The 22,847-nt window shown below is 46.1% G+C and overlaps 1 protein-coding gene across 3 annotated transcripts in view; it reads left to right on the forward strand.

Moving 5' to 3' along the window:
• LOC111868961 (mediator of RNA polymerase II transcription subunit 20) overlaps positions 1-21,873 on the forward strand; it is a 344,422-nt gene extending 322,549 nt beyond the window's left edge. For all 3 annotated transcript variants that reach the window (XM_023860093.2, XM_023860096.2, XM_023860095.2), the window contains 3 exons: positions 190-452; positions 14,117-14,227; positions 21,326-21,873. In XM_023860093.2, coding sequence (XP_023715861.1) covers positions 190-452; positions 14,117-14,227; positions 21,326-21,418 — 467 coding nt within the window. In that variant the 3' untranslated portion in view covers positions 21,419-21,873. The remainder of the gene's footprint in view (positions 1-189; positions 453-14,116; positions 14,228-21,325) is intronic.
• Positions 21,874-22,847: the final 974 nt, after the last annotated feature.

Below are 22,847 nucleotides of genomic sequence, written 5' to 3' on the forward strand. Positions count from 1 at the left end.
ACTGGCATATAAGTGTAGATTAGAGTAAGTGTCTAATGATGACCTAACGGCCATGACGCACCCTCGCTCGCTGAGTGAAGTACTTGGTACCCATTTGATAGGAGGCTGGTTGGGCCCCTGCCGGGAATCCCCGTCCGTAGCCTGTCGCTATCCCGGCTGCCAGTAATGTAGGTGTCAATGTCTCTTCAGCAGGCACTCAGCGCACGCTGCACGTGTTGCATAACTCGGAGCAGCCCGCCTCGGTGTTCTCCATCCTGGAGTCAGGCAACAAGACCATTCCCCTGGTGGCCGACGGCCTGTTTGATCTGCTCATGAACAAGATGACAACCATCTACACATCCAAGAAGCAGACCAAGATTGAGGCTAAGGGTCCGCGCTTCGAAATCGGCGACTTCTGTGTCAAGCTGGGCAGCGTTACCATGAGTCAGAACTTTAAGGGCGTCCTCGTGGAGGTGAGTGAACTCAATAGATTGTTTCTGGTGCCGGCAACTAGTGGGTCCGCTGATGATAGATGAGTGTGGAGCATTCGGTGGGACGAAAACTGGTAGAGGAAACCGAATTACTCGAAGAATGCATAGAAATAGAAGGCCTTAGTACAGTAAGCCTTATCTCTTGACATATTTTAAGGAACCTCCTTACTATATACCGGTGATATCAAGCAGAACCGCTGAGAACAGTGTCGCGGTTATGTTAACAGGATTTCTGCATTCGTCAGTCTTTTATTTCTGTGACGATGCTGCCATCTGGTGGTTAAGTATAGCTGTCTATCCTGTCTAAAATTCCTGAAACTTTAAACCTAGAGTGTCTTGAGAAGTTCCGACGTTCTGTCCTGATGAGTTATGTTTCTTTAAACTACTCAGACTTCCCATTGAGAGCTGCTGCTGTGGCAGCTGTTCGCTAGAATCGGAATTCTACGGCAGTAAAAACCGAGGCCGGTCAGTTAAGTCTCTAAAGCACCGTGGTAAATATGAGATGTATCAACTGCTTCAACATTCAGAAACTCTTATTCTGTCGACAGATTGTATTTGTAGCTTCCATGTGGTTCTAAGAATAAACACCAATTGCTCCTCTTAGTCAAACTATATTTTTGCCTGTGGTTTTGTATGGGTGTGAAACTTGGTCTCTGGCATTAAGGGAGGAACACAGACTGAGGGTGCTGAGGATAATATTTGGACCGAAGAGGGATGAAGTGACAGGAGGTTGGAGAAAACTGCATAATGAAGAGCTTCATAACTTGTACTCTTCTCCAAGTACTCGTATAATTGCAATGATCAAGTCAAGGAGGATGAGATGGGCAGGACGTGAAGCACGAACGGGGAGAAGGTGAATGCATATAGGATATTTGATTGGAAAGCCAGAAATAAAGAACCACTAGGAAGATCAAGACGTGGATGGATGGAAAACATTAAAGTAGATGTGAGAGATATGATGGGGTGGTATGGACTTCATTTTTCTGGCTGAGGATCTGACTGGAAGGCTCTTGTGAACTCGGTAATGTACCTTTGGGTTGCATAAAATGTTGGAAAATTCTTGAGTAGCTGCACAACTGGCGGCTTGTGAAGAAGGGCTCAGCTCCATGCAATCAGGTAGTTACTTCTCTAAGGCTTATTAACCGATTGGTCTTTGTAATGGTGTCGAGCTTGTTTTCTGTGAGTTGGCAACTGCATTTTTAATTATTGCTTGATTAATTTCATGCTTAAAAAGGTCAAAGAGAATATCATGCATTATACCGTAGGATCTGTTTGTAATGGAATCTGAACAGACCGGAACTGTTTCGGCTTACACAGCGACAGGCTTCAGTGTGAGCAACCTGACTGTACGCAGCATGTCCGGTAGACTCCTCTGGTCTCTGTGCCCGCTGGGCTGCTTATTTCTGCCTGATTAATCTGTTTCGTGAAAGTGGAGGCCGCGCTATTGGCCTTGTGGCTAAAGCACATGTCCCTCTCAGTCTCAAAGCCCGTCTGTTTTCGCCTTTCAGATAGATACAAGATGTACTGGTGATGACGTGGTCACCAGCAACACGTTTTGTTGTCATGGTCATGTTGCTGAGGTCCTGGGCGGAACTCGTAGTTTACTATTGGGTTATGGTGACCGCTTATCCTACGCGTCTCGTCTTCTTAACATTTACACAGATATCTATGTAACGTAAATGTATTAGCTCATGCCCTAGCATACTGGACCCATGCCCATTTGGTCATAATATCGATTTCTAGTCCATTCAATTTTGTATAGTTTACAGTTGTTAGAGATTATTATTATTGTTAGTAGTAGTATAGGCCGCCTATGTGGTCTAGTGGTCAGAGTTCCTGGCTACAGATCCATAGGTCCGGGTTCGATTCCTGGCGCTGCCAAATTTTCTGAGAAGTAGTGGGTATGGAACGGGGTCCACTCAGCCTCGTGAGGATAATTGAGGAGCTACTTGAATGGAAAAGTAGCGGCTCCGGTCTAGAAAACCGAAATTAACCGCCGTGGGGATTCGTTGCGCTGACCACGCGACACCCTCTATCCACTCAAGTTAGCATTAACTTCGCCGACAAGCGGCGGTCGCTCGGTCGGTATAGTTCGCTTGCGGACCAAAACTACGGATTTTTTTTTTTTGTTTTGTTAGCAAAAGTAGTTCCAGTTCAGTAGAGGGAATAGCTAGCAGGCAGTTCTGAACGAGAGTCGGCGAAGGAAGGACCTGAGGCCGGAAGCTGAACAATTTCCACTGTTAGAAACCGTTGTCAGGGGACGGCTGGTGAAGACACAGCAGACTAGAAAAAGGCTTAACGGGTGCTGTGGTGATTTGTGAATTATGGAGATTAGCGATAGCGCTGTAATTAATTGTAGTTACGATCTGCAAGGATCCAGTAAACCCGATCACCAATCCAAACCCTGTGTCTAGTCCCTAAATACGTGACAGTATTGTCTCTTTATAGTTTTTAAATGAAGGCTCTACAGTCATATTTTTTATTTATTTTTATCAACACTACTTATATCACTAAATTTCCTATTTATTTTTGTTCTAAGTTTTTTTTTCTTTTATAGCGACCCCTTGCTTCATTAATCCGGATAACCCCCCGATTAATCCGGATTAGCGATAGTTTACTGTATATTCATTCTGACATGCTGAAGACTTACACCCAAGCCACAGTCGGACACGTGACGGAACACAGGCTGGAAACTGCTGTGGACGAGAGCAATATGTAATTTTCGAGATTGTAAGTGACAAGTAGCATTGAGTAACTGTGACAGTTATTGTGGCAGTGGCGACTCGGTTTGTCGGTGGACTGAAATCGGGAGTGACAGTGCAGGTTATGCAGTGAAATGGCTAAAGCCATGTACATTACGTGACGCCTTTGTGGCAGTTTTTGTTAGTCTCGCGTAGCCCATCAACCGTCATTATATTGAATCACGATATATTGTGGGACGGTGTCACTCAGCACCTGCACCCCACGCTACACGCATGTTAGTTGTGTTGTCTAGTATACAGGGTCACGGTTTGTTTCAAATGTTCGTGACGATAATGTTGTTGGTTTACTATCATTTAACTGTTTCCTGCTCCTAAATTGCTTGATTTGTCAGCCGTCATAAAGGTTGTTATCGAGTTCTTCTGTATATATGTGACTCGCGTTGTACGCGGGTTTGCGCTCCTAAATATCGCCGCGTATATCAAAAAACGCGTGAAACGAGAGACCCTTGTATGCGAACCCTGAGTAGGAAACGACGTGACAGTCACTCTGGTGGGGAGAGTCAGGGAAACTGCGCGCGCAGCTCATTGGACATGAGCAGCAGCTTCTACCGTGACCGCGATTGCATAGTGCTTGATTAATTAAGCACAGGGACAACTTGATCTTGTTTACCTTTGTGGAATGCACTACGCTATGCACTTACAGAGAAGGCTAAGTAAAATTTGTCGCTGATAAATTAAGCGCCATGCCATGAACATGTGTGGGGGAGGTAAAGAAAAAGTAAAGGTATCCCTGTAAGAGGCCGTTAAGACCCATAGGATTGTGAGACGTCGAGGCTGCCACATTTTCTGGACACTCGGCTACAGATGAAGGTGAGAATGTCATCCTTACGCACCGGCCGCCCTTACCCCCAGGAAGATTTCTAGTACTCATTTCTGTTAGAGACTGAGTCGACCCTAGGGCCATAGTGCGGCTGGAAGGATTAGGTCAATTGAAAAATGCAGTGACCTGATTGGGAATCGAACCCACGACCTTCCGGCTTGTAGCATAGTGCCTCTGCCAACTACGCTACTGCGTGTTCCACATGTATGGGGGGGGCGGAAGTAATGACTCTTACCTCGGTACTAAATGGAGGGCTGCGTACAGCTTCACGACGCTGCTACTTTACCCTCGTAGTTATTGGATAGGAGGCTGGATGGGCCCCAAAGCCAGTCTCTTTCTTCTGTTCCCAGGCCATTCAGCCCTTGGCCTTGGCCTAATTACTGTAATTCAGGCTCCAGTATTGTACTTGGTCTGCCACACCCCGGGACGTGCCTTATTTCGTTGCTTCACTGCCCAGTCGCACTGCCTTCGGTGTCCCTCGGAACTGGTCTGGGTGTTATGGAGAACAGATGGAACGTAATCTGGTTATATGACTTGTGTGAAGGCCCTCTGTTGGTACGACTCCGAATTTGGCATTGTGGGGCCGGGCGGGTTCCTGCAGCCCGAGCTGCTGTATGGGGCGCGAGCAAAAGTTTATTGATTGTTCCCTGGAGCCTCGGGGAAAGTAAGGGCCCTAGCACTGACGGGAAATGGAGAGCGTTTCCGGGTAATGATGGCCTGTCCGCCGCACACGGAGCTCGGAGCACGAGAAGATCAAGAAAAGTCGAAACTGTTGACTGTCAAGACTTCCTTGAACGTCTGACCAAACAACACGTAGAGATCACTCAGACGTAATCAATCGTGCTGCTGCAGATGTCAAGGGAAAAGAGAACGAAGCCGGATGACAACGAAAAGGAAGGGAAAATGCGCAGGAGATGTAGAAAGGTAAAGTTGTCAGTGTGCCTAACTACAAGGGAGAATCAGTAAAGAGTCACAAATGGAAGTAAAACAGCTGTAATTGATGTAATAGGTTTTCTATCTATATCACTAGGTAGCAGCACAGTCCAACCTCATGACAGTCTAGGTATCAGACGCTCGTGCTTATGTTCAGAGGCTGGTTTTAGTAGTCAAAATGGCGTTCATGTTTGAGGAGTGCACTACCAAAGAAGAGAACTTCTGTTGTGATTTTTTTGTGGGCAAAAGAACATTACGTTTTATCCTTTTTATTGAGCAAATAAGGTGCGAGGCTGTGAACGGAATAGTGGAGCTGTACCACCACTCCCTATACTTCTTCATGGCTAATACCTAATTCATTTATCACCGTTACTCCGTTTTGTTCGTTAGTGTTACCCACGTTTGAGAACCGCTGATATATCCTGCTTTTGTGGAGACTGTTTTACAACGCTGTCAGTAGCTAGACTGTACTCATATAGCGTCGAATTGCAGAATGATGAATTGGAAAGGATTTGGAAGGAAGAGAACCATAGCGTACTCGCTGTACTATACCGGAATTTGCCGGGAGAGACTGAAGAAAACCGCGCAAAGCTCTCAGTTGGGATGGCCAGTGTCCCACCCGAGATCTGACCCGAGCACCTCACAAATATAAATCTAGAGCCTTCTCCCCGCTGCACCATCCCACTCACTTATCTATGCTACTAATGAACCTCACTAGTTGATGTAACGTTGTTCAGTACACGAGCCGACGTCACAGCAGACTCAGACAGGCACGCAACAGCGTCTCCTGTGTATACAGTTCTGGCGTGCGTCCAAGTCGAGTTGAAATTGAAACAAGAGGGTACATCCCCCGTTGTAGGTATCGATTGGGGCGAGTTGCTGGTTTGGACCAAGCCACATCAACTTACCCCTCTCTCCTAGACCCCAACAACTGTCCGTTAGCGGCACTGAACCGGTAGTACCAGGCGGTTCAGAAACTGCATTCCTTCACGTGTGGTGCCCTGTTCTTGTCTTCAACTTCACGAACTCCGCAAGAAATATGCCCTGTAATGAATACACTTACAACAATACAGCATTTAATAATAATATTAATAAGCGTTAATAACCAAAGGTCCTCATAGGATAATTCGTAATGCATTTCCATGCACGTCCTATCCCCATCCTCACAACCTGCATCCCTTAAGATCCATCTTAATGTTATCCTAGCTCTGTCTCGATCTCAGAAATGCTTGCTTTCCAGAAGATGTGGTTACCAAAATCTTGTGTGCATAGGCCTCTCTGTGTCTTCATCTCGAGGTAGAGATCCTGCCTATCATTGGGTCCACTGTCATAACGATACCTGGAGGCCGCGTAAATCACCAAGACCCAAGAAGGAATTGCAGTTTATGCTGGGGCCACACGAGCGCACAAAGTGCGTCCGCCGTAACGAATGTTGTGACGTCCGTTGTAGAAATAAACAAGAGAGGCGAATGCTACGCTTTCTTCTGGCTCCATTGCAGACAAAAAACTACGCACCGCATTCTGCAAATGTGTGGTGTCCTCAGCAACGTCCGTCATAAAGTACGTTCGTTACAACGGACGCATTTTGTGCGCTCGTGTGGCCCCAGCCTTAGTCTACTCATGTAATTGAACAACTGAAATACTTGGAATGAGGAAGGAGCCACGATAGCTCAGTTGGTATAGTGAATAGGCTACGGGCTGGACGATCGATTAATTCGTGGTGCGATTCTTGGCAGCAGTACGAGGTTATTCCCTTCTGTACAACATCCAGACCGATACTGAGGCCTACTCAGCCTCCTTTTCCCGACAGCAAAGCAGCCGGGGCGTGAAGCTGACCGCTACCTCCATCTGGTGTGGAGGGTAATAATTCGCCGTCATGGCGTTGTGCGTAATTGAGCACAGGGTAACTTTACTTTTGAGAACGAGGATTCTGATCGCGTGCGAAAGCTCTTCTTCAGTACTTGCATATCGCTTTGTCTCCCATGGCTGCAGCACATACTGGCAAGCGTATAGCATCTCTGGGTGTTCTGTGCTAGGGCCGCAGTAATCACAACGTGTCATGCTTTGCATCATCATTACAGGACAAGTCTCACGAATTTGAGTTGTGGTCTTCGCAGTCAGTTTCGGGGGAACTTCCACCGTCTTCAGTAAGCAAAGCAACTGCCAAGGCTTCTTCCTAGCTGTTTGCTTGGCTTGCTCTTCGAACCTGCAAATGAAAGCAATACGTTTGTTAGAAAAATTCAGTAAACTTCTACCAGGCTACACGGCATCACATCCCAGAAGATAGCATTTTTCATATCCGCCGTGAGAACCTCGATTCCAACATAACTGACAAGTTTGACTGATTTTGTTCATACGAGTTTTTGTCTATCCTATAGGACTGATCCGCCTCCAGTTCGATATCGGTTTTATGTAGTTACGGCCTTTATTTGTTTTACGGATAGACGGACACACGGATTGCTCATTTCGAATAGGGGGTGAAATGGAGGAAGATCTGCCCTATAATTTCTATAGCATTCAAATTGTCTCAAAGAGTCAGTCATTTCGCTGTTCAAACTGAAATAAAATAAAATATGACTTACCTTAACCCTTTACGGACTGAATTCTTTCTGAATGGTATAAGAATTCAGTTCCTACCTCACAGGAAACACATTACGTCTCCACTACAGAGGCCAACAGGTTAATGCTCTGGAAGAAAATCGTCGCTGTTTATTGTGAGAACCATACGAAGCACACAGATATATTCTGTGGGGACAATGCAGAGTTAGTGTTAAAGCTGATGTACGAGTACATACCATCGAGTTTTTAAGAATTACCCCTCTAGCACAGTGATAACTCTCTGTACCACCTGCATAACAATAGAAATCTCCGTATTTTACCTACAGAGTGAGTTTATATATTTCTTATGAATCTCTGGATAAACAACAATTGTTTCCTCGACATCCTCAACCGGCTGGTCTTTATAATGAAGACGAAGTGTATGGGGTAGAAGCTATTTCTGTAACAGGCCGTGGAGGCCCATAGGGTTGTGAGACGTCGAGGCTCCCACATTTTCTAGACAGTCGGCTCATAGATGTCGGTAAGTTCGACAGCCTTATCCGCCAGCTGCCTTTCGCCCCCAGGAAGATTCCTGGTACTCATTTCTCTTAAAGGCTGAGTTGACCCCAGGGCTGTATTACGGCTAGAAAGATTAGATAAATTTAAAAATACAATGACTCAACAGGAATCGAACCAGCTACCTTCCGACCTGTAGCATAGTGCCTCAACCAACTACGCTACCACCCTCACCCACTCCTCACTGTGTGCGGTAGGAATATTTGAAGGAGTCGTGCCTCCGGTGTTTAAGTCATCTCGGCCTTTACCTGTGCATGGACTGGACCTGTCTGAGAAGGAAGGCGGAGGAGCCTAGGAGCCACAGTAAAAGTTGCTACTTCGTTGCTAGAGCATGTTCGTGTTATGGAGACTCAGAAATCAGGAAACACGGGCACGGATTGTCGCCAACATCTTTACGTTCTTTCAGACTTTGGTGAAAATCCGTCATTCAGAATATCGTGACATGAGCATAGTGAAAGTGCTCGGTTTGAGTGTCTGTCGGGATACGGTCTATACCGACTGAGATTTCTAATGGGTTTCCTCAGTCCCTCCGGGAAAGTGCCCTGATAGTAGCTTGCTCGCTTCCTTCCAGATATATTTAATTCATGAGTCCTGTCATACGACGCGATATAGTCTCTATACTGACAGCGTCTTAAAATAATCCAACAAGAAATACTAACACACACGTCAAGATGCACTCAGACGAGCAACACGCCATGTCCTCTCACGAGTTGCAAAGTGCATTGATGTTGACGGAATTTTCGGAAATGTATGATACTAGGTAAATTGTACAAATTGCCGGTCACGGTAGCCGAGCGGTCTAAGGCATGCACTGTCTGCGCTCGCTCGGAAGCCGGGATCGTCGGTTCGAATCCCACTGAGGGCATGGATGTGTGTGTGCGTTTTTCTGTGTTTGTGTACAGATAGAGGCCTTGCGACGAGCTGATCACCCGCCTAAGGAGTCCTACCGTATGTCTAAGATCTAGTAAAACCGAAGTGAAACGGAGAGTTTCATGGAGGTAGGCCTAGGTCCAAATGAGGCTGTAGCGCCAATGCAAAAAAAAAAAAATATACAAGTTCCTTCTGTTATTGCTCATTGTGTGTTTTGGCTCAGGACGGAAGTCACATTTTCTCTGAATCAGTATGCATCTTTGGTCATGCGGGTTGCTCACTGTGCTAGGGACTCTCCGGTAGATACAAAGTTAACAAGACAATGGAATTTCTGCGCTGGGCTTCCTATACCACACGGGGACTTTGACACACATGGTTTGAGTCATTTGCGAATGCTGAATTGTCTCGTTTTACCAGACCGAGCTCTGCAAACTGCGAGATGTCTGGACCGCCTTCAGTAGCGTGGCACTAAGTCCTTTATTGTGTTTACTGGCATAAAGCCCGTTGAAATTTCAGCGGGGGGGGGGAGATTTTCTGCATTTGTCGTCATCAGACCTGGTCACACTAAGTTTACTTCATTACGGTGCAGTCTTGTATATTACAGCCCTGAAAATATATACATGCTCTACACACTTGAAGTTCTGAACTGACATATAAATATATACCAACATATTAAACACGATAAAATAATATGCAGTTGATAGGATGGGGTGGATTGGTCTGGATCAGTCGCGGGCCCATGTGAACATGGCAATTAACCTTCGAGTTCCATAAAATAGTGGGAAATTCTTGAGTAGCTGCACCACTGGCGGCTTCTCAAGAAAGATTTAATTGCATGGAGCTAGTTAAAGCAATACGATATAAACAGTGCTATCTGGTTTTACACTGTAACCATTTTCGACAAAAGTGGACACTGCTATACCAACTGACTCTTATTGATGCCATCTCGTGACTGTCTGTAACTCCTACCAACTCACGACTGCTGTAGCAGACGTGACTAAAGAATAATTACTGTTCGTCTTTATATTTTATGGAGGCCGCGCCATAGCTCAAGCGGTTAGTCGCTGGCTTCCCACCGTGGCGGCCCGGGTTCGATCCCGGGTGTGATCAAGTGGGCCTTGTGGTGGACACAGTGGCGCTGGGGTGGGTTTTCTCCGAGTACTTCGGTTTCCCTTGCCAATCTTCATTCCACAAAATTATCCATCATAATCACCCGGGGCAGGATACAATAGGCCAGTCAGTGGCCGCCGTGCCGAGTGGACCCAGTTGGACTTCACTCCCAACTAAGCGAATTTAGAAAAAAAAATATTTTTATGGGTGTTTTTTCGTTGATTCGCAAAGACTCAATTCCCTGTAGGGACATGTTGCTTTCCCCTGTGAAACTTGCATCGGTAGGACTCCTTGGACGGTTGATCAGCCCGTCGCAAAGCCGCTACTGTCAGGATAGTTTAGTGAAGGGAACATACGAGGCTGTTAATGCGGTCTGAGAGAGCCCTTGCCTGCCCAGTAGCACCGGAACGCAAATCTCTGCAATGCAACGAGAGCACACCCGCGGTGCAAGTTACGAGATAGTGCCACAAGCACCCAGCCAGTCGCTACTCGACTGCCACCGGCTTTCTTGGCTTCCTTCGGGCTCTGAGATGGACATGCGACTCTCCCGATCTGAACCAGTCGACACACCTACAAAATCCACCACATTACCTCTGCAGATTGTGAAATTCGACATTAATTCAGAAGACTGAAACATCATAGCCCATGTCTCAACCATCCTGACGTCTACACTTCCATACGAGCAGGCATAGCCTGGGAACCTTCCTCCTGCCGCGTTGAAATGTCTGTCACTTTTCCTGTGACTTCCATTTTCATATATTTGCTTATCTCCCGCTCTTGAGTGTGAACGTTTCGTTGTCCAGTAAGCTACTGGAAGCTGTGAACGCGCTTAAAATGGGCTTCCAGCACGACGCCGTCAGTAGCTGGACTGTGTAGCGTAGAATGGCAAAGTTCTCCCTGTGCACTACACCATGAAGACATATTGGGGGAGTATGCTGGACCTCGGCACTCCTTCACTCCCCAGCCGCTTTAACCCCGGGGAAATAGCCCTCGGCACCCATTGGATATGAGGCTGGGTGGGCCCCAGAACCGGTCTGGACGACTTGGAGACAAGAAAATCGTGCCCTTACCGGGACTCGTACTCCGACCTCTCGGCCGCTCAGGTATGCCGACTACACAATCCCGAATGGATGATAAATTAGAAAGGATTTGGAAGGAACCGATCGTAGCCTAATCAGGCTATAATGCTGGCATTTGCCTGGAGGGATTGAGAAAAATCAGGAGAACCCTTGGTGAGAATTGCCTGTGCTGCTGAGATTCGAACGGAATGCGAGCGTTATTGCTTAGCCCGCCGGTTCCGTGAGTGCATCCCTATTCTAGGCCCTCCTGTCGGATACCGGCCGAAAGTGTTTATGAGAACGGAACGCAGAAGGCGAGTAATGACTGATACTCGTCGGCGTTCCGAGGCCCCAGCTCGTGACGTGTTTGAAGCTGCCGTCCCCGCGCAGGTGTGCGGCAGGCCCTGCTGCGATGCAAATGACTTCATCTGCAGGGCGCGGAGTGGCACTCCTGCCTCATTATGCCACCAGCAGTGACTAATGGAATGGGGCCAAAACGAACACACGCCGACAGCATTGTGCCTGACTCACACGGTGTTCGATAAACATCAGTGGTGAACGTCGGGAGTCGATTCCGCACTGTTACTCGAATATTAGCGTCTGTCTTTTGTTTCCTGTCGCCTGCCGGAAACATAGCTAAACTCATAGATCTGAGTAATTTTTGAGAAGCTAATGGTTGCTCAGCCCATCACAGTGGCCGCGTGATCTAAGGCATGAAATGTCTTCGCTCGCTCGAACACTGCGATCGTGGGTTCGAATCCCTCAAGGCATGGATGTCTGTGTTTATTCTGTGTGTGTGTGTGTTAGGTAGCGGTCTTGCGATGGGCTGATCTCCCGCCCAAGGAATCCTACCGACTATCTAAGATTAAGAAACTAAAGTGAAACGAAGTGTTTCACGGATGCCCTATAGAAAGGAAGAAGAAGAAGAAGAAGAAGAAGAAGAAGAAGAATGGTTGCCCAACTACTCAATAAATCCCTAATATTTTTTTTGAAATGGAAGATTCATTACCATATTCACAAGAACCCGACACTGCTCTCTATCCTGAGCCAGACGAATCCACTCAACGTCCTCCCATCTCATTTGTATAAGATCCATTCTTATATTATCCTCCCATCTACGTCGATGTCTTCATAGTGACTCTTCCCTTCAAGTTTTCCCTTCTAGAACTTCGTATGCACTGACGAGTTTTTATCTTCTGGGATAAAGGCTTTCTGCTTTCTTGCTTGGCTAACTGCGGACTGCATGGCGTCATATCCCAGAATTTAGAACTCTTCATGGTCACCGCTGTCAGAACCTCTAAACCAACATTTGTATACGATTCTGAGCATTACATGCTACATGCCGTGTCCATCTCGCCCTCCTCAGTTTGATCAGTCTAATAGTATTTGGTGAGGAACCTAAACATTTAAGTATTAAAGTAGACAAGAAGTGTAGGTTTATCTGCCGTATGTCGCTCAAACTTCGGCCCGGAGAAGGATATCCTGACAGAAGCTTTCGGGCTTTTCCTCCGTCCCTGCAACAAAATTCCGAGATAGTCCACGACCACTTCCTTCTTCATTAGTTCCCATTCAGCATTCACTGATCATCCTGCCAGTAATGCGCCAAGTCTGAGCTACTAACATTGGCTTTAATGAGCAGTAAATAAGTCGGCGTTCCTCATTTAATAGCCTGAACAGTATGATGAACTCTTGACGTTACTTGTCTTCAGTTGCTGGGGCTCGTTCCCTAAACGCTGGCTTGTCGTGTCAGTGTGAATCAGGCGCGGGGTGCAGCGTGTAATGAAGCTGTCTGTTTGTCTGTCTGTCTAGCTATATTTCACTCCTTCATCGCCGTGACCTCTTGATTAACCTCTGTCAGGGACCAACCTGTCTCGCGTCAGATCGCTCGCCTAACTGCATCAAGGGAAGGGGGCTGTGCCACAGACTTCACGGCGGCTCTGAAGAATTGTAACTGAGCCTTCTATAGGGCATTGACTTCCAGCTGCACAAAGGTGCCAGTGGTGCCACCCGCGTTATTATTGATGTTGATGGTTGATTAACTGTGTAGCAACGAGAGAGAAATTTTGTGGAGTGGTAAATTTCACGCTCGGAATATTCTGCAGTATATCCTGTTTCGTGGCGATGTAGCTATGAGCTGATGGCGAGGAATTGGGGTTCTATTCCCTACAGAGGCGAGAGAATTTTCTTCACTCCACAGCGGCCAGACTGGCTTCGTGGGCTACCAACCCTCCTACCCAGTGGGTACCGGGGGCTCTGTCCCAAGGGTGTGTAGCTGATCACTCAACCTCATCTATTTCCGAGGTTAAGGGCAGTGGAGCTATACCTCCACTCCTTGACACGTGTTCATGGCATTGTGTTTAATTAATTAAGCACAGGGACAACGTTTCACCTTTACATGATTGTGAATACTCTGATGCAGTGAGTGCAATAATGCGGAACTTCCTGACCAGTTGGAAACTAACCCGCAATCAGTTAATCAGACAGGACCACGTTAACGTGAGGTTTGAGGATCTTACGGCAGTGATTGTGAAGATTACCGTCTCATGTACGGCGCCGTATGGTCTGGTAGGCAGTTCCCACCTTTCAGAGGAACTTAATGCTCCAATTTCAGGTTAAGGTGGAAGTAGCAGGTTCCTCCAAATTTGGCTGAAGATATGAGACGAGTTTGAAAAACGGCGCATAGGGAAGGATGTTATTAAAATGGATTGTAAATAAGTTGGATGTTGTGACCTGTATTCATCTTACTTACTTAGTTATTTATTTGGTTATTCATTAATGAGTTTAGTGATTATAGACATGCGGCTTAACCACTTAACTTTCACAGCTGGCATGGCGACCGCCATGAGCAGCTGAATTGTATGCTTAGTGGAGTACTCTCTAACGGAGAGGAAACTGCTTCCTTGTTCCATATGATGAAGATGTATCAACTGTAGGAGTCATCACTTCTCGGCTTTAGGATACAGTGTGTGCTTGTTACAGGTGGAGTATCGTCCGTGCATGGTTCCAGCCAGCTGCTGGGAACTCATGCGAGAGTTCCTTCAAGGGTTCCTCGGCTCCTCCGTCCAGAGCACTCCTCCACAGTATCTGCAAGTAAGTTCTATGTCTGACTTTTGTTTTGTAATTTCATGCTTACTGCCCGTCCTCAGTTCTTAAAGCAAGTGTCACGTAACTTCGAACAAGGCCAAGAGTAACCTTGAATGCGCAGAAGAAAAATTTCAGGCAAGGCGGTGNGCAGTCTGTATGAAAGATAATTTAAAAATTAAGTGTTAGCATTTAAATGAGAAGTGACAGGTAAGCAAGGAGTCCTTCCTGCTGTGTCAGACGCACATCTCCGTCCAGGCCAGAACCTTCGTCCTTTCCAATAAACTCGGCCTTTCTGTCATTTTGAATGTTTATTCAGCATACAGCCGTGTGTATCTTGTGTTGCCTCGTACAATGTTCCGGCCTTTGCCCATTCTAGTCACTTATTCCATGTCCACTGTAAAGAATAGCCCAAGATCCTGTGTCGCGAGATTCTAAAGGGTTCTGACGGTGGTGTATAGCACCCAAAATTACTGGGTTTTTGGACTTTGTCAGTCGTCTGACTGGAGTCTTTATGGAGAAGCCCTTGCGGGAAACACCCTGAGATTTGCATCCATGAGGAAAGTCATGTGACTGAGGTTTTAGGTAACCGATTTTTCATGGCGTTCTAATGTCTTAAGAAAGGTAAAGCTATACCTGTAACAGGCCGTGAAGGCTCGTAGGGTTGTGAGACGTCAAGGCTCACATATTTTCTCTAGACAATCTTTTATAGCTGGCGGTAAGGTTGTCAGCCTTACTCTTCGGCCGCCCTTTCTCCCCAAGAATATTCCTGGTACTCATTTCTGTTAGAGGGTAAGTCGATCCCGGGGCGATAGTGCGGCTGGAAGGATTAGGTAAATTGGAAAAAGAAAATCCACCTCATCGAAACTCGAACCCCCGCCCTTCCGACTTATAGTATATTGCATCAACTATCTACGCTACCGCGTGCCCCTCTAACTTTCTAAAATATGACGTGTCCGTATCGGCTGTACATATATATTCAGAAGGGCTCGGACGATGGTGTGTAACACTCAGTATTACTAGGTGAACGATGGGCGAAGTCCAGAAGCCCAACAGTTCTGAATCCTGTCTCACATATGTCACAATCTCTATAATACCAAACTTTATAGACTTTTAAGCGTTGAAATGTTCTTGGATCATCCTGCGTAAACTTGCAATGTGGGAAAGTAGTGTAGTCACCTTTTCCTCCTCCTCCCCCACGACCATGTCTCACGGTCACTCACAGTGCTTGTAACAGAAAACTCTGTACGCCTTCAAATTTAAAATCTCCATTAGATCATCCTGTATAATATCGCAGTTTGTGCGCATGCGCCTATCTTACGGTCTCATTTCTCGCCATTTTGAACTAAGGACGCCTCTCATTCAGGAATCGATGAGTGATTTCCCTTGTACGGTAAGCGATGAAACCAACAGCAGGCTGGATTGCGAACAGCCATTAACGTTTGACAGCAGAGTATAGGCTTTCGAATCGATAGGTCGAAGAGCTACAAGTTGCAGATGATTATGTTGGGGACTTTCAGGTGTATTGCTAGCTCTTATTCTTCCAGTGTCAATTCTTAGTTTCTCTGGACCTTAGAACGAATTTAAATAGCCCGATGCCTGAAATCAGTTGAAGATAGAGCCAGTATGTTCCTCCGAAACGTCGGGGAACATTCACATCACTGTGTGACCTTAAACTCCGAAGAGAAACATCGAAAACTGTACCCTCAATTTACATTCTTTCTTTGGAATGAGAGACCAAGTTTCACACCCGTACTAAACAACATACAAACTCAGAATTCTGGTCTTCTGTATTATGGCACCGCGGTTTTCTTTATTTTTTATGCTAGTGGGGTTGGACTAAGTCCGTTCTACTGCGGCCACTTCTGGTCTATTGCACCAGCCCCAGTTGATAGGTGAGGGTGATTATGGAGCAATTTGTGGAATGAAGATTGGCAGGGGAAACCGAAGTACTCGGAGAAAACCTACCCCAACGCCACTTTTTTCCCCTTGGCACTACAGACCCAGTGGGCCTAGGCCTACCTCCATGAACTTCTCCGTTCACTTCGGTTTTTCTAGATCTTACACATACGGTAGGACTCCTTGGGCCTCTACCTGTACACAAACACAGAAAAACGCACACAAACATCCATGCCCTGAATGGGATTCGAACCCACGATCCCGGCTTCCGAGCGAGCGAAGACAGTGCATGCCTTAGACCGCTCGGCTACCGTGACCGGCCCAGCGCCACTTTGTCCACCACAAATCCCACTTGACCAGACCCCAGGATCGAACCCGGGCCGCCGCGGTGGGAAGCCAGCGACTAACCGCTTGAGCTATGGCGCTGCCATGACACCGCGTTAGTCTGATAAGATGTGTCGTAAATGTCTATAAGAGTGCGTCAGCATCAAATTAGTGACGTAGATTGTTACATCATCGTCATGAAGTTACTAGATTCTCTTTTCGGCATATGCTGGGGATATGTCTTGGAACACAGGACTTTCCTTCTTTAACGGTGCCTACTGAAGGCATGATTTTCACAGACATTACATGAATACCAAGAGTAGAAAGACTTCAGTCAGTATAGCGACGACCTACGGGCTGGAGTGCGAATCCCGGCAAGAGCAAGAGATTCTTCTCCACACCTTCCAGACCGGCTCTGGGGCCCACCCAGTCCCTTATCTAATGGGTGCCAGGGGCTCTTTCCCCGTGTGATATAGCAGCCGAGGCGTGACGCTGACCACTCACCATCTAGTACCGAAGTAGAAAATGGTGTAGGTATACCTCCACCCCCCATACGTCTTCATGCCGTGATGCTTAATTAATTAGGCACAGAGACAACACAGAATAATACCAACGTTTCGGAGGGGCATACTGCTTCCGCCTTCAGAGTTCAACTTCGACACTGAAGCTAGAAGCAGGAAGTTCCTTCGAAACGTTGCTACCCAGCCACCGGACTACAATACAAGGTACATTCTCATAACGCAAGAGGCCACAGTAACAATTCTCACCGTGGTGAAGACTTCAGATCTTAGGGCAGGTGAACCGCGTGTGGATATAAGCGTGAAATGTTCGCTTGTGTAGGAGAGGCTGAGTGATGGCTTGTGTCACTTGTCTGTATGATGAGCCTACAAAACGTGAAGTACGCTTAAAATGCCTTCCCCACTTGTCAGAAGCAGACACCTGCGTCGTACCGGCAGTTACATATGTCAGACGGCTCACAATGCGTACAGGATTGGTGGGCACGGAAAGAGAGACGTGGCACATCCATGCATGCGACGCAGATTGTATATTACAAGCTCTGAAACGAGGCAAATTGTAATTTCTTTGATGTACATTATCTCTAAAGCACTGCGGTTACTATAGGGTGTAGGTACCACCTGTTTTAACATTAAGAACTCATCCTTTTGCCCCCACAGTGTGTTTATGTGTTTCTATGCATCTCAATAAATGAAATTATTTCCATCAGCAGTATTAATCGCCTGGTCTTTGCACTGGAGAGATTGTATTTCCTGTCCCGTAGGAACTGAATTTTATATATTCCGTGGCTTGTAGTCCGCAAGCGAACTATACCGACCGAGCGGCCACCGTTTGTCGACGAAGTTAGCGCTAAATTTAGCGGATAGAGGGTGTCGCATGGTCAGCCCAAAGGATCCCCACTGCCATTAATCTCTCTTTTCTAGACCGGAGCTGCTGTTTCCTTGAAAAAGCTCTTCAGTTATCTTCACGAGGCTGAGTGGACCCCGTTCCAGACCCACTACTTCTCAGAAAATCTGGGAGCTCCGGGAATCGAACCCGAGACCTTTGGATTTGTAGCCGGGAACCCTGACTGCTAGACCACAGAGGCGGTCCAATTTTATATACTATTCAGAAGAAATGAATACTACAGACGATTAACAGTTATTATAATGGAAGTCAATTCAGCGTAATCTGTGAAGATATTGTTTTTTCATTGAATTAACGGCCTTTTTACTACATACGTCATATGCCTGCGTGTTAGTTCGAATGAATAGCTTCGTCTTGTCTAAAAATGTCGTCGAATAGAATTTTTGTCTGATTGGTTAGCTGGGTCAACATTTATTAACCCCTGACAAGGCCGCGCCATGGCTCAAGCGGTTAGTCGCTGGCTTCCCATCGCGGCTGCCCGGGTTCGATCCCGGGTCTGGTCAAGTGGGATTTGTGGTGGACAGAGTGGCGCTGGGGCAAGTTTTCTCCGAGTACTTCGGTTTCCCCTGCCAATCTTCATTCCACCAATTGCTCCACAATCACCCTCACCTATCATCTGGGGCTGGTACAATAGGCCAGAAGTGGCCGCAGTACAGGGACTTAGTCCCACCCCACTAACCGGCAGCGAAATGCCAAGCGGGTTGGCGTAGCGGTTACTGTCTAAATTCTTATTCGGGAGAGAATCCGAACTAGGGCACCCGCTATCCTGCCAGAAGGGTTTCGTGATTTTCCTCTGTCCCTCCAGGAAAATGCTGGAATAGGCCTGAGCCGCTTCCTTCCCAACCCTTCCCAGTTCATATGTGGACGCTGTGAGTACCTTAGCCGAAACGCGTTAGAGTTGGGAACTACTTTCGAGCTCCGTGTAGTCACTAAACAGAATGCTATACTGTAGCTCTATGGAAAATTTCCTCTTCCCAACTCTGGAACAAACCTTTTGTGTTACAAACACACAGAATTGTGCTGAAGAACAGTGCCTTCTTGTGTTGTAATTCCTAGAATTAGGACCCTATTGTAACTGCTTGTTCGAGGCGCTGTGTTGACCTTACACAGCCGTTGCTTGGAATCATAATGCCATGCCCTTACATAGAAATACACAGCAGTTTCTTATGCTGCACTTTGGGGAGGGGGGTGCTTGAAACGAGTTGCCATCTTTAAGCAGAAGGCTTGAATACTACAAGTTCAGTGGCGGCCAGTATGAACCGAAACAGTCGGATTGATATGCTTATTTATTGTTTATTTAATGCCGCAGTTAATAACGGGAAATATGTATCATCGAATGGTAGGATTAGTAGTGAATAATAAATTGCGAAAGGTTTGGAAGGAAATGATTATAGCCAAGATCTAGGTATTTCAAAACACGTAAAAGTCTTAAAAGGACAGATATATGGTCATGGGTCCCGACGAGGTCCGAAGCGAAGAAAACCTGTGCTGTCGAGGACCAGCAGCAATTTTCTTCACTTGCGTCAATTATTGTCTGCTCCCAAGATGGGGGCACCATAGTCCTCGAAACTACACGGCATCACACCCGAGAAGTCCGTAATGCAGTACGTAGGTGCTTTTCTTTTCAAGGTCCAATCGTTTCATTGTTACTAAGCAACAATAATCCATTCAAGGTTCAGCTGTTTCATTGTGGTAAGCAACAAATGCTTTAAGGTTCAGCCGTTTTTTAGTGTTTATGAGCCACAGTAACAATGTCTCACTTGAAACCTGTGCTGTCGAGGACCAGCAGCAATTTTCTTCACTTGCGTCAATTATTGTCTGCTCCCAAGATGGGGGCACCATAGTCCTCGAAACTACACGGCATCACGCCCGAGAAGTCCGTAATGAAGTACGTGGGTGCTCTCTTTTCAAGGTCCGATCGTTTCATTGTTGCTAAGCAACAAATGCGTTTAAGGTTCAGCCGTTTTTTAGCGTTTATAAGCTACAGTAACAATGTCTCACTTGAAATACATTCTTAAACTTTTAGAACTTAATTTTCTGACCATAATACGTGTTAAAATGTAGAAATGATGTTTAACCTAACGTTGAACGTGACACGGTGTGTAGCAATGTTAACAAGAAATGTAAACGTGTAATGCGGTGTGTGAAAGCTCTATGAGGTGTAAGAATGTCTGATCCGACTGATAGAGCTCTGATAAACCGCAGAAGAAATGCTACTGAACCATTAGCGGAGAAATCAAATATAGACTGCAATTAGAGTCTCCGACGACGACGAGGAATGGAAAGGGAGAGAAACTTTTAAGATGTGCAAAAGCGGCGCATGCGCATACAAAGTGCTGAGACTCACTTTGCGTTGCGTCACGCCACTTCAGAAACTCTGCAACGAAAGTTCATGAGTAAATTAAATTTTCAGATGTAAGTATTGCCAACAGAGGACACCGAAATTCCGCTATAGTTTCAACGCGTAAACCATTTTGTCTGATTAAGATGAAACTTGGGGAAGTCAGTCTACACCAAAAGTTTACTAGAAAATTAAATTGTGAGCAGCGCCGCACTTCTTGTTGTCAACACGCGGTGATTAATTACTGTTTTCTTCGGTACACCAATTTGATCACGTAATTCGCGTATCGGTTTTGAAATGTCTCGATAAGATGCCTCTTTGTCTTCCTCATATAGTGCCTCCCATATCTTTATTTCTTCCTTTTTGAGAAGAATTTCGCTTGTTTTTAACCTATTTCCAAGGAAACCGCAATTCTTCCATGTCTTCCTGACTAATCGCCTGTCGACAGAAGTGTTCCTTCCTTTCCTCTTTGGTTGTTTCTTTATAGCCTCTTCTGTAAACCTGCACTCATTTCTTTCCCTGTTTCTTTGCAGTAAATATATTTCCACATTGGTTGTAAGGAAGAAACGCTTTGCTGCAGCTCCCATGCCTTCCTCTTGAGGGGCAGTATATTGCTTGTATTGCTAGCCATACTTGTTCCCCCCTCTCCTGTACACTGTACAGACGAGCAACACGCCATGTCCTCACACGAGCTGCAAAGTGCATTGATGTTTACGGTGCAGTTTTCGAAACTGTATTATACTAGGTAAATTGTACCAACGTTTTCACTTGAACAGTAAATACCGGCATTAGAAACAGTACGTAATGTCTCTTTCTTATCAACAGTTTTTTTAATTATACGGTGAAATAGATGTATCTCGGAAACTTTTCGGGGTAGGCACTTGTACATATACACTTTTTTGCTTAGCATGGCCGATACTATGACCTCACAGAATATTTACCTTTCCTCCTGGGACATCCTGCCTAAGTACTGATTTCCTCGTTGTGTATTTCTGTTTGTTTCCCTTACCAACGGGTTGATCTGTTGCTATGGTTACCTGTGCTGCAAGGACATGTGTTCACACTCTCTTACATTGTACCAGTTATTTTTGTTACATAAATGGAGTTGATATCGTTTACAGAACCGCATGAACGAGATGTATCAGCCCATTGACACCATCCATCAGTATCTGGAGCAGTTCGGCGCCTACAGGAAGGCCACCGGCGTGCGGTAGTCCGTCGTGCATCACGTGACACCTTCCTCTGTCCCTCCTCCCAGTTACATGAATTGTTTGCATTCCTCTGCCTCGTCCATGAGACAGCCAGTAGTCGCCAGGAACTCGGTGTCCTCTCAGTATTCTTCCATTGTTATCTATGTCGTTCCACTTCCCGTCGCTCTACCTTGTTCACTTCTCCACGCTTTACCTTGTCTCCAACCGATCTTCACCAGGAAGACAACCGAGCGCTTGCTGTAAGCATGTTTCTGCCCCCCCCCCAAGTGCCGTGTCACTGCTCCGTCTCCCCTTTCTCTTCTCACACATTTTCCTTCAGAGTCATAGTTTCAGATGAGAACTCGTGTGTTATGTCACCATGTCAGTATTTATGGTGTGGTTGATGTGAGGACTTCCACATTGTTTCGCATCTTGATGATTCTTATTGACAGTATTCGTAGAAATTACAGAATTTCACACAAAAAATGGAGAGTTTTACTTTCTGAAGACCCCAGCCCTGACCTGAGGGTGGAAGTGAGCCGAGTTGTGGAAAGTAGCAGGGAGATAAGAAAAGCATTCCGGACGGGAGGATTTCCCAATCAAAATTTGGATTGAGGTCCTGCTGCATTTCCCAACTTCACTCACTTCTACCCTGATGATGGAAGCAACTACTTCCTCTCATAATCAAACATGCCAGAATTTGAATCTTCGCCCCAGAATCTTAAAACTTCCTTACGATTCGTTTGCACTACCGTCCAGTTTCACATTTCTTGCAAGTGTCTGATGATTTAGCGTGGACTGTACCACCTGTTATATGTATGTTGAAATATGGCGGGCTACTTCTTCGATTAGATACATGACGTTTTATGGAGGTCCTTGGAAAGCAGCCAGTGCACCGACAGGGAGAGGCCTGCCTCCAAATAAAGAGAACTACAGCAGGTGTCGAGGAGTTGCACTTGTCAGAACACTTTACAGCACAGTGGTCCAGCACTTTCCGCATGGAGTGTATGTACCGGCTCCTACACACGATTCTGAGAATAGATGAGGATTATTTCCCTACGAATTTTTGTCTTTGCAATGCAGACGCAGTGTGTTTTCTGTGAGATTAGAATTAATTTTTTTGAATGCTAAACAGATGAACTTCAGTCATGGAAAGGTTAAAACACTAAACATCAAAACCTCTTGGTTTAAGCACAGATTTTAACACGTGTGGGTCTCGGAACCAAGAACCTCTGTACTGGCGAGGGCCATCCAGCTGCTGTGTTGGGGGATGTGACGTCGTGCAGTCTAGTTTCCCAAAGCTTCGGATGAACGTATTCCTTCAGCGGATATTAGAGCCAGTTTATTTTATTTGTGGTTTATATAAGAACGCCGTCAGTAAGTCAGAACTTACGGCGTCGTATTGTGTGATGACTAGTGATTAATGAATTGGAAAGGATGTGGAAGGAAACGG

The sequence above is a fragment of the Cryptotermes secundus genome, unplaced genomic scaffold, assembly GCF_002891405.2.
Source record: "Cryptotermes secundus unplaced genomic scaffold, Csec_1.0 scaffold1090, whole genome shotgun sequence".
Classification (NCBI taxonomy): Eukaryota; Metazoa; Arthropoda; class Insecta; order Blattodea; family Kalotermitidae; genus Cryptotermes; species Cryptotermes secundus.